The sequence below is a fragment of the Struthio camelus genome, chromosome 4, assembly GCF_040807025.1.
Source record: "Struthio camelus isolate bStrCam1 chromosome 4, bStrCam1.hap1, whole genome shotgun sequence".
NCBI classification, from domain to species: domain Eukaryota; kingdom Metazoa; phylum Chordata; class Aves; order Struthioniformes; family Struthionidae; genus Struthio; species Struthio camelus.
In genome coordinates, this window is record NC_090945.1 from 23,048,259 (window position 1) to 23,061,177 (window position 12,919).

The 12,919-nt window shown below is 41.7% G+C and overlaps 1 protein-coding gene across 5 annotated transcripts in view; it reads right to left on the reverse strand.

The window, feature by feature from the left end:
• The window catches only part of ANK2 (ankyrin 2), a 360,943-nt gene that overhangs the window by 245,127 nt on the left and 102,897 nt on the right, over positions 1-12,919 (reverse strand). For 3 of the 5 annotated variants that reach the window (XM_068941799.1, XM_068941797.1, XM_068941790.1), the window contains exon 1: positions 10,183-10,316. The exons of the other annotated variants lie outside the window; for them this stretch is intronic. In XM_068941799.1, coding sequence (XP_068797900.1) covers positions 10,183-10,263 — 81 coding nt within the window. In that variant the 5' untranslated portion in view covers positions 10,264-10,316. Of the gene's footprint in view, positions 1-10,182; positions 10,317-12,919 lie in introns of those variants that run through there. 5 annotated transcript variants of the gene reach the window in all.

The following is a 12,919-nucleotide window of genomic DNA, read 5'->3' on the forward strand; positions in this document are numbered from 1 at the left end:
TGTGAGAAAATGACTGCATATTGGTACAGCAGTTAAGAGAATTGAAGCCCAATCTCAGCTGGTTCAACCACGCGCTGCAGGAATGTAAATCACAGTCTCGTTTCACTTGTGTTCTTACAAATCACATTTTAGACAGAAAAAAAATCAACAACCAACTATACGCGTTTTCATAGCATTCTCATAATTACAGTGAAAACAATTGGGAATTTTCTCTGAGTCAAGTATTTCAACTGGCCACATAAAAAACAGCTCCATCTTCCTTCTCTTCTCAGCTGTTCATTTCCAGCCCCTGCCATCCAGTCTCCTTTCTGGAGAGCAAGGAGGCAGTTCAAACCCCAATCAGTTGCTGAATCTGGTTCACAGAACAAAGTCTGGCCTGAGTCCAGAGGTGGCAGTGCCAGCTCACATCGTGTGTTAACCTATGGCCTCAGTCTTTTAAAAAAACAACCACCACCACCACCACCAAAGAAACAAAGAAACACAAGCCATTAACCCCATCCCTTTCAGAGCTTATTTCTAAGCAACATTACAAACATCACAGCTTTAGTATGGACTTCTGAGACTGGAAACTAGCTCAGTCTGAAGTGTTAACTTTGATTTCTAGGATCGACACCCAAAACATAAAGCTTCACTGACTGTCTCATACTCACCTGTTCTGCAACCGTATCTTTCTTGCCTCAGTTATAGCAATGAAGACGACTACTTTCATTAATTGCATTCACTGCTTTCCTTTAGTAATTTTTTTCAAACTAGATGCCTTTGGTTACCGATTGGTTGAAACCCAATCATGCAGAAGAGATTTCCAGCAGTAGGATTTCTTTTTTCTATTCACTAGCAAAACTGGGCTTCCATTCAGGTAGCTGCTGTATAAATATGAGCCAGACTGCATTATTTGTACTTAGAGGTGCAAAGCAACTGCTATATAACAATGATCTCTAAGAAAGGCAACATCTCAGGAGCTAAAAGGCCTGCACAAACTACATTAGCATGTTGTATATCACTATTCTAATTACTGTCAATTACTATATTTCAAACGGGTCACGCTCCTAAGTTCACATTGCAAAGGAACAGTCCTGCATCTTACAGTATATGTTAGAGCATAATGAGTTTATGGCAGCTATTTTCCAATTCAAAGTCATTGCCTACTGTTTCTGTTGCCTACACTGCTGTGAAAAAGGCAGTTAACGTTGCGGATCAAGAGGGAGAGAGGCATGTACACACACAGTGTCAAATACAATTAATGATAAGCCACCATACGCTTACAGCTCCAAAGACCATCAGAGTGATTGTGAGCTTTACAGCTGCTGGGGCTTCCTTTGAAAACAATTTCTGCACCGTTAGAAGCAGTTAATTAAAAACAAATGCAACACCAAAAGTTGCGTTTAGCCTTTGGGCAGGGAGCACAAGATAAAGGGGAGGGATTTTCACACCATTTCCATCTACCTCTGAAATGCACCTACAGACATGTGTAACTCAGTTCTACACTTATTTCATATAAAATAACTTGATATCAATAGTTCCAACAACTGAATGGGGGGGGGGGGGTCATGTGCTCTAACTGGAACATTAAGTCTTTGGCAGGGCAGTGACCTTCAAAAAAAAGGAACAGAATGCATTTCCCATCTTTCTCTCTGACTTATTTTTGAGAATGCTGCAGTCATCGCAGTATCATCAATCTGAGTAAAACAGTTAAAAGCGCAAATGGAAATGACAGCTCATAAAGCGTCTTTCTTCCGTGTTTCAAAGCTAATGAGCATGAATCATAGTTCGACTGGAAAATTCGTACCCATTCCAACGCTTCTGTTTTCTGATATTTACCATGTTGCATTGTTACATAGGTACACATCAACTAGAGACCAGATCCTCAACTTATGAGAGCTGGCAGAGTCCCCACTGGCTGTAACAAATCTACACTGACATCTAACAGAGACTATGGCCTACTGTTTTCAATTGCCTTGCACTCAACACAGAAAAACAAAAATGCACGAATAGGCTGAGATACAGCATAACAAGAAACACGCAAATGCATGCACCCGCAACCCACAGCCTGCTTCTCCTGTTGTTCATGTCTATTCATTTGTTTTTTGATAGGATCTTAGTAATATAGATACTAGGACAGTCAGACAGATCATTTTTATAATGACTTACAATAAGTAATTGCCGCTGTTTCTTGACATTTGTACGCTGATCTTTGCTTTCTGAGGGAGAAAGCTACCACATATATTAAATATTCAAACTATAACAAAAAATGAGGGACTAAAAGAGCCTTTTGGATACTGTAAAGCTGCCCAATTGTTTAATACAGTAAGAAACAATCATGTAAAGGTTCAGAATCTTATCTTCTATAGAAAGATACGAACTGTTTTTCATCTTTGATCAGATTTCTCTTCCGTTTACACATATTTCAAAACTATCACCTATATTCTTCACCGTCTCAAATATGTCAACGCGTACTTCAAACACTGCCTTATGAAGAAAGCTGAGGAGTGAAACAATTAGGAGATTGAATTTACCATGAGGCTAAATTGTTGCGGGACTCTGCATTTTTCACACAAGTCCAAACACTCTTATTTGCTCAGATCCAGTATTATAGCATAATATTAATACATGCCATCCAAGACTGGACAAAACAAAAGAAATTAAACACTTCTGAAATACTTGGCCTGTGGCAGAAACTTATATGCTGTTTAACTTAAGACAATCATTTCAAACTGCAATTACTGCAATTTGTTCTATCATTTCCTCAGAAGCCTCTCCTATTCTCTGGAGAGCACTTCATTCATGGTCTAAATGCTTTTTGTGTGCCAGCTAAATTGAGAGAAAATATAAGTAGGTTACAAATTGTCTAACTGCATGCAACCCAGCTGCAAGTCAGCTGGATGCAGTCACAGAAAAGGTGAGATAACATGGGCAGGCATCCATCTTCATTCCTTAAATTGCTCTCTGCTCCAGAAGAATTTTTATTTCAAGGTGGTTTTGGCTTACAATGCCTTTGAGTATATACTGCCTTCTTAAAAACAGTGAGGATGTAACATCGCATTTCCATCCTCCAAAATCACACTTACAAAAAGAGAAAGGAGAACTTGAAAATGAGTTACACGTATTTTTAACTACGACGTGTTTCTGAAAACGTGAATTGCTTAAGCAATTCATTCAAACATTATTTGTGCAATTTTAGAAACTACTCTAAAAGAGTCTTAAACTCTGGCCCATCTGTGACTACTTTTTCCCCCCCCTCCTGCTTTCTATTTGGTGCCCGAGCGCACTGAAATTGAGAAGGAAATAAGCGGGAAAAATGCAACCCATCCACTATTAGGGTCACACTGAGTAAGTATCAGTACAGTAAATCTCTACTGAAAATGAAATACAGAAACGCACGACAGCATAGAAATAATAAGTTCAGTCTTTCAGTTCAGCAAATTCTGCCACCAAAACAAAAGAAACCCACTTAATCAGCTTGTAAAGATTTTTAAATAATTAATTCCTGCACATAAAGAAGGATGTAAGAGCCCTCAGCCATCTTATTATGTTCTTGGCCCCCCTCCGTTCCTTGTATTTCAGAGCTCCAGGGTTCCCAGTCTCTAGCCTAGATATCTGTGTGCTGTATATGTCAGTGTTAATTTGTTCAGTGGAAGAACTTTCCTGTCCAGAAATGCCATCTAAAGCATCAACACAGCATGCCCAAATGGAAGCAGGGATACACAGCTGCACAAAACACGGCATCTCTGATAGCAGCAGGCAAGTACGAAAGGCAGAGAGTAAGAGAGGCAACTGATATATCCCAGGACTGTTGCTCAAGTCAGCTGCTAAATAGATAAGCCTTGGGTACACATACTACTGAATGGAGACTGCCTAAGACAGAAATGTTGAGGCGTTATCTCAGTACATATGATCTAAAAACAAATTAACAACAACAAAAAAAAACTCCCCAAACCCTAACAAAACCCTCCCTAAGGATATATTTAGAAGTATCAAGACCTTCTCACCATCTTTTCCTATTGCTAAAATCCTTCCCCCAGATGCTCTTCCATCATTCACGCACTGCAGTGCAGCAGCAGGAGGGGAGGCAGAGAGAGCACACGTGGCTGCCTCCAGCATGGACCTCAATGTCCCCAGGGAGCCAGGACGGGCAGCTTCAGACTCCTGCATCAAACTCAGCTCACTGTGTGTCACAATCGGCCTGCAGGAAGGCGTGACAAGGCGGCAAGATGTGCGAATGTGATACAATATGCGTGACACTTGACAGCCTCTGGCATCCTAAAGGGAAAAAGGGAAGCTGGCTGGGGAAAAAGGGACTTGCCTCTCTGACTCAACTGATGTTTACCCAACATTTGGGAAAATGAGCAAGAACTGTGAACAACAAATAGGGAGCCCAGAATACACGTCAAGTGGATGCAGGCTCAACGCTTCATGTCGTTCTGTACAAAATTCACTACTCTTACTCAGACATACAAACAGCCAGATGACTTCCTCCTCATTATCCTTGTAGTATTCAATCTGTGAAATGTAGCATTTCAAATTTGCTAATATTATGCTAAAATAACTTCATCCCTTAGTAGCTTCCTATCACTCTATAAAAAAAAAAAAAGAATAATTTTGAGGAGCAACATGTGTATTAATTTTACATTGAGCAATAAATAAAACTTTTGAAGTAGTTGTGCCAATTCTAAGACTTGCTTATTGCTTATTCTACCAGTACAACAGTGTACAATAATGCTTAAAGTGATATTGTTACACTAGTACATAAAGGCCTATAAAAGCAAGGCTCATAGCAGTACGGCTGGTACCATTTGTTCCGTCTGCCTTATACACTTTATGATGCTAGAAAAATGACCACGATAACACAAAATCCTCTAGTCTGGATGTTCAGCTCTATTGGCCATCATTATTTTCCCTGTCTCATTGCTCAAGATAGAAATTATTTCTCCAGAGCATCACCCACCACAGGGCAGCTATGAGAGAAGCACAGAGGGAGTCGCATTGATGTAACCATCAACAGAGATGGTTGGTCTGTTGCAACCAGTGACAGAGAGTTAAGGTGCTTTAAATCTCATAGTGAGGTGAATACAAGTCACTTCTGTTGTGTTACCACTACACAGAGCAACTGAAGCTAAAGGGGACGCATAGGGAAGGAGAAAAAAAATGCGTCATAGCATTTGCAGCTATGATGTCAGTTTTATGCCTAGCACAAAATATGCTGGAAGCTTTGTCATAGGAAGAAAAGGTAAAGGGAGCAAGTAAAACCCAATCTCAATAGTACAAGAGTATCAGTAGAGTTGCATCTGATTTACAATAGTGCAAATAAGATTGACTGTGCAAATATTTAGGAATATAGCTAATTCGATCCTCAATAATCTTTATAAACATGTCTCTTACTTCCTAAACCTAAAAACAAGGTTTGTCTTTCTTTCCTTCTATTCTCTTTTTTCCAGAGCATGTTTACTTGCATATAAATTGGATTAACCCATCTGAAAGCAAGATAGTTCCAATTCTCCTAAACTGGTTCAGCTGAATAGAGAATAACATCTTCTAAACTTACAAAAGCCACATTAGTAGTAAAGCTAACAATACTGAACATCAGCTTGCTTGCTTAATGAGCTGTGTTAACTTCTAACTACCACTTTCGCTTTGTGCTAGAACCTTTTAGATATCCTAGTCCTGAATGAAAAGATGACTGTGTTGTTCCTTGTTAGCTCCTTGTGGTCTGCATGGTATCATCTGAGGCAAAAACTTACTTTCTTCTAAAACTAGAGGACATGATCTCTACATGATAGAAGAGAAGGCATACTCAGATGGATCAAACAGTACAGCAAAGCACTGCCAGCTTTTTGTCTATCAACAAAAACGGGAGAGCATAGGGGAAGTAGAAGCAACTGGAGAAGACTAGGTGGAATTCCACAAATGCAAAATAAAGGCAATTCAGAGGAAATGCCATGCAGCAGATCAGAACTGTTGTTATACAAGTCTCCATACTGATTCTACAGAGAGATGGACACTGGTTCAATTTTTTCTTCTAGTGGCCTTCAATTTTCCCCTGAACCCGACAGCTGGAAGAATGAAATAATCTGTGAAACAAAGATTTAAATAGCTGCATTTACCCTCAGTGAAATGGATGGGTAATGTCATTACAGCACTGTAAATGACGTAACTGAGAACACAGGAACATACAAGTGAAAGGGATCCCCTTCAGTTGAATCCAGTCCCTTGTTACATTAGAGAAATCACAGCATCTCATTCATAATTTATCAGGTTTCTCTTGGTTCTTTACCTCATTATTCCTATTAGCAGGCTGCTGCATAACCTCATTTCTTTTTCCCCTCAGATAGCCTTTTGCTTTAGCAGGCTAAACAAACCACACTCTTCTGGTTTTTGCATAAGATAGGCTCTCATCTAGCAGTCCCTCTCTGCACATGTATCCTTTTTTGTTCTTGAACACAGCTGAACAAAATTGTACTTGTACTGCAGAATAGATCTCAAGTATCTTAGGCATGGAATGAGTATAGCCTTAAATGATCAAAGTTACAAACGTTAGCTTGTATGTTGTGAAGATTTCCATTTTCTAGTATACAACTTCCATTTCTCCACTGAAAATAACTCCCCTAACGTATGCAATTTAACGTTTTCCACAGATACCTTTAAAATAGGAGAAGATGCTTATGCTAGGAACAGAAGTCACATGTATCTTCCTTTAAATCAGCATTACAACTTTCTCTCTGAAAATCTTCCACAGTATCAGCCTGATTAAGCTTTTAACTAATTTCTCTTAAAGAACGAGTAATACAAGTGTCAAGAGCGTAATTCTTTAATAAACAAAGATGGACTATTTTCACATTAGTCAATGCTGAGTGCTTTACGACCAGTGCAGTAAGAACCAGTGGTTTATGGAAACCCCTTTGCCATCAGTGCTTTTAGTACTGGATATAGGATTATGTTTCACTTTCCACACAATGACTGATAGCCTTCTTATCTGAAAAAAACATCCTTGAGAGGAGTTATAGAAATTTGGGCCACCTGAATGCTTCACAGTGCACTCAGCAAAACACAGAATGAGGCCTCAGAAAAGCCAATATAGTACAAATCATGTTCACTTATTATGCTACTCTTCAACACAAGTAGTACATCAGAATCAGATAACAAGGAACACAGAACCAATGTACAACCAAGCGCTGCTCTGCACTGTCTTTCCACTCACTAACACCAGCAACAGAACAAGATCGCTCTGTTCACACTGTCACTGTCTCCAACAGAATAAGCCTCATGCTCTCTGACATTAGAACTGGATGACCACAGAAATCTAGCATTGTTTTTGCTAGGAATATAACTTCCATCATATCCCTGGTGTAATATGAAGAAGTACAACAGAAAAGATGGACCTAACCCGGAGCTGTATTCATACACCTATTAAGGTAGCCCACTGACTTCACCGGAACTCAGAAAGCCACAACCACCATCCAAACTGATTAAGTTTATCTTTTAGGCAGGTAGTTATTTTCTCCATTTTATGAAAAATTCAACCATTAAGTTTTTCCTGTTCTACATTAGTATGAAACTGAAGCCTTTTCATTTTGAAGTGTGCACAGAAAATAAAACTGCTGAAAATTAGAGAAAATCTGACATCACTTGCTAGCTTAGGACACCCTCCTAGAACATAGGAGATCCAGCTCAATGCTATACCTGAGATACACTTCTCTCAATCTCTCCCAAAACATAGATCAAGCTCATCTGGCTCAATTAATATTTAATTATCTACACAAAAGGGATCAACTTCCACAGAACAGATAGAGGGCATGTTGGATGGCGCAATGCAGCTTCATTCCGCAAAAGTAGTTCAGGACCTGAAAACAGGCTACGTTTCTTCTGATTATGGAGCTCTTGCACATGGCACTCTCTCATCTCTGCTCCCGAGCTGCAGACATGTTTTGCAAGAAAGAAATCGAGCCTGCCTAGCTAGAATGGGGAGGAGCTGAGTTCAAGTGCTTGGGTTTTGATTCAGACAAACAACTTGAAGCCGGATTTCTTGTATTCTTGATTATTCCCGGGTCTCTCTTTCTCACTGAAAAATTGTCTACAAGTTTTAATTAGACTGCAGTGGGTTTTAAGGAAATTATTCCTAGAATCTAAAACGGAACATTGAAACCTTGAGCTGTATTCCTTCATGAAGTCACTAAAAGTAAAGCTTCAGGAGAGCTAAGCCATTTCCAGAGCTGAAGCATCAGCATCTATTGCATCCAAACTGGGTGATTAAGGATTTTTGGTTGTTTACGTGTCAATTGAAAATCCCCAATATTTTCTTGTTGTAAAAGATTACTTCAAAAAGATACCCAAACATTTAGTACAATTATGAAAGAAAGAGAGGCATCAGCTCTTGGAAGACCCTGAACATGAAGACCCTCAATATAAGAAGATGCTTTATAAGCATTCATTTAGCAGAAGAGTGGCATATACTGATGTTTTAACCTTGAAAGGCTCTGGGGCACTTTAAAAAAAAAAAAAAAAGCAACAAAACAAGAAACCACACATACACAGCTAAAAAATTAGAGATGGAAACTCTCACTTAGATTTATTACATCTTCAAAACCTCTCCATTAATATGAGACTGTTTCTAGATATCTAACAGACAAATCAAAACACTGAGCATGCACTTGGTCATTTGATTTTTGCTTCCTTATATAGCTTTACATACACACACACAAATAAACCTTCCTAATTCCATCTCTAACATTCAGAAGGAAGATGAAGCAGACAGTCTTTCTGCTGCTCACTTGTACTTAAATCTAAAGCCAACATGCTATATAAAATCCCCCACTGTGTGGAGATCCAGGCAATATTCCAAGCACAATGGGGTGGGGTGAAGATGGTTTTGTTCCATTTTCTTGCTTAGACTGGATTATCACGTGTCCTTATAGTTACTCAAGCAGAATTTTCCTTCCATGATAAAATGGGGCCTAACAGTGTCATCTATTGCAAAGCAGCTTTTTTCACCAGGTAAAAACCCTTGCAAAAGTCTCTGAATAAGCCTCTGTCTATAGCTCTACATAATAAATTCAGTTGCTAGCAATTTATCTTATTCACGTTCAACGTTGGCTAAAACACAAATTCTATACAAAATGAGGGATTGCAGAATTCAACAGTGAATATCCTTTCTATGAATGACATTCTTGCTTATACTGGAGTAATGCCTCACCCTGCAAGTAGTCCAGCGCATTTCTGTGAGGTAACTCACGTTGTATCTACTGAGATCAAAGATAGCCATACACCAATTTATTTTATAATTATGCAGAACCACAGACATCTTTTGCTCTTAAAGGGAAGAGGAAAAAATAAACAGAAATAAATAACTGTCTGTAATTAAAGCCATTAGAAAGAAATTACATCAAGCATGGGGTTGAAGCACTGGGTACTATACGGTGTAAAGCAACCTTTCATGAAAGGCAGACTCGTTACGGAGAGAGAAAGTGTCCTGGAAACTGGGTGTGGCTGTACAGTTTACATTGCTATCCAATTATTTTTCATTAATATCACTGAATTAGTACAGGCTGTGCAAAAACCTGGCATGTATTTCCTTGTGAATGTTTATAACCGAGTCTTAAGAAATATTTCTGGACAAACTAAATTAAAGGTTTATAAACCCAGATCTGCATTGCTTCAAGACAATGGGACAGAAGCATAGAAGTTAATTCAATAACATCGTGTGCTGGTTTTATATTTCTTCTGTCAAAACAAACCGCCCTCTTTCTCAAGGAGAACACAGAGAAATCTGCACTAAGAGGCATCTACCTAACGAAGCCAACTTTAATGCAACAAAACAGACAGCTGCTTGCCAAAAGAGCCCCCCACTTAACTGTCCAGTTCGGCTAAGGCAACGTTGGTAGTTGGGCTGCCAAGGCAAGGAGAGGCGCCCCCCGGCTGGTGGAGCGCCAGCAGCCTGGCCGCTGGGCCGCTCGCCACCGCCACGGTCAAGCTTTCTCCAGCCTCGCACCCCTCAGCTTTGCAGGCGCCACCGCATCTCTCTCACAAGCTCCTACTCTTTCCTACCCAAAGCTACCCTGTATGAACACGCAGCAGCCTGGGCTACCTGCTTTTGCTCTGTGCGCAATAAAGAGAAAGCGGAAAGCTAGAGGCACGTTTCGGCTCCGCGGTCAGCAGCCGTGGGCTCCTGCAGTCCCTTCCCGCCCGCGTTACCTTCTTGGGCCTTTTCCTCCTCTGGCTGCCGCCGTTGCACCTCTCCCCGCCATCGCTCCTGGGGGCCGCGTCCTCGCTCATGGCAGCGAGCAGGTGCGGCAGCGAGGCGCTCTGCCGCCGGCCGCCGCCGCCGCCCCGCCCCGCCCCTGCCTGCGGGGGGGCGGCGGGGGCGGCGTGACGGCGTCGCCATGGCAGCGCCCGCCGCCGCCGCCGCGCCCTGGCAGGGGGAGGCGCGGGGAAGCGCGCCCGGAGCCCGCTTCTGCCGGAACGCCCGCCCCGGCGCACTTGTTGAGCAGACACGCACTGTTCTGTCCCTGGGGGTGTTGGTGTGGTTTTTTTTTAAACCAGAAAGCGGCTGGGTCCGCCGCAGAAAGGGCAGGCGGGGCCCTCGGGAGCCGCCGGCCGCCCCCTCAGAGGGAGGGAGGGAGGGAGGCAGGCCTCGCCTTCCGCCGCCCTCCCGGCTGCGCCAGGGGCCGCGCCCGCACACCTGCCCCCGCGCCGCCTCCCCGGCACACGCGGTGGCGAGGCGTGTGGCCACGACCGTAACAGCAGGAGGCAATTCACTGCCAGCATTAAAAACAGACAATAGTAGCATGATTGGCACAGTATAACGTGATAGTTTGTGCTACGAAAATAAGTCACCTCCTCCCTGGTTTTGAAAGGAGGATACAGAAACATTCACATGTAAATGCTTGTGGGAACTGCAAAGGCGTTCTTATTTCTTCTGGTGAATGCTCCAACAAAAGGGGACCAAAATACTGCTCCGCTTGCAGCTGAACAAAACAGCAAAGTAACTTGCCCTCCCGGCCCAAACAGTACTGACGGCTAGGGAAACAAAAGAAAACTCACTTTAACCGCTTACTCAGCGGAGGAGAGGTTGGAGAAAGGGGAAAGGAAGTAACGAGGCATGAACATGCCACCCCACAACCGCGCCGGCTGCTAGCGCAGGCACATCTGCAGCACAAACACAATGGCATCACCATGGATCAGTCTGAAATTTCTCTTTCCCTTTAATAGCGACTTCTTTGTTACTGTTCACAGAAGGAATTTCTGCACTGAAAAGAGGAATAACTCTCATAAAAGTAACAAGAACAACTCTTGAAGACGGCAGGCACTATACAACTCTGTATCCGTGAAGGCCATCGTTAGAGCTGTAATCTGCCACGGTGTGCGTTTGCGGGAGACTTACAAACGCTCTTTTGTTAGCGGGGTCAGACGTTCATGGAGATTATTTCTGAAACCTGTAAAGATTTGCTCATTCTTTTAATTTATAAACAAGCTGACTCTGCATGTAAATGCTGCTCTTTTTAAAGATAGGAAAGGTCATTTCCCCTTTCTGAATTTTAGTCAAGTTTTGCATAGTCAGATTCATCCCCCCAACCCCTTTTTCCTACTAAGCTCAACCTTTGTTAGTCTTTGTTATTTATTCCCACTAAGAACTGAGCCTTGGTTAAGGCATGTTACTGACATATGCTGCAATGATGTATTGTGTGTTTTGTTCTTGCATTAACTTCTCTTACAAAATTAAAAACACACCAATATGAAGACAGGCTAAATCACCAGCGATGCTGCTGAAAACGCAAAGGTCACAGCACAGTGATATAAATCGGCCAAAGGGCACAGTATCTTACTCTCCGCCAAATCCTTTGCTTGTCCCTCAGTCCCCTAAAAGATGGAACTTGCTACTACATTTTTCATTCTGTGTTTATTTTCATCTTCAGACTGGAAAAGAATAAAGAAATAAGATCGCAAGAGAATTCCATGACAGCAGGAAGAGGAGCAGATTTTCCTGAGAGGCTTTCATGATTGAAGGCTTGATGCCTTGTGCAAGAGAAAAGTTGCTAGGAGTCAACATGAGCAACAGAAGGCCAGTACCCCTGGGAGGCGGCCAGTGCTAAGTGCAGGCTATAAAGTGTGAGGAAGAAGTAGGAGAGAAATACACAGTTCAAGGATTTTCAGTTTCATTACTGAAGTTTCCTATTTCTTCATATTCCACCCCCACGTAAGTCAATGCTAGGTTAAAAATACAGAGGGAATTAAGCTGTGTTTAGATAAAAAGCTAGACTACAACCAGAAGCAGGATCACTATTAAAAAAAAAAAAAGCCAGAAATTGCAGTGAAACTTCACATTCCTCATTTGAGCTTTTTCTCTGTTCTACCAGTATGTGATAGACGCTATACCATACCACTCCATGCAAAATCAAGTGTATACTGTGACAGTGCCCACAAATAAAATACTAGAAAGACATGTTGCGACAAGCAAATAGTTACCAAATATTTATTAACGAGAGCTGATTTACCAGCAAAAACTCACATGCACAAACTCACTGAAGGACAACACCCTCATTAACCTTAACTGCTACCACTGTTAGCTCTCTTCCCCAATTCCTGGGCATTCATCTTTCGCAACACAATTTTAGGTGCAACCACAGAAAACAAATTTTCTTGCTAAGCACACGCTAGTACTCCTGATATCCCACAATCCCAGAAACTCAGCACAGAACTTCACCAACAAGGGAGTCGGGGATTCTAGGGCAGCATGGGCTGATGTGAATCAGTAACAGTCCTAATAACACAAGCTCAGGTACCTTCATAAAGGAAGAGATGCCAAAACACCCTAGTAAGTATCAATATTTTTCAAGACCGCTGAAGGCATTCTTCACACTTCAAAACAAGGGAAAAATAGAGTATCTGGATTTTATTCCTTTCATAAAACAAAATCAATTAGCTGAAAATC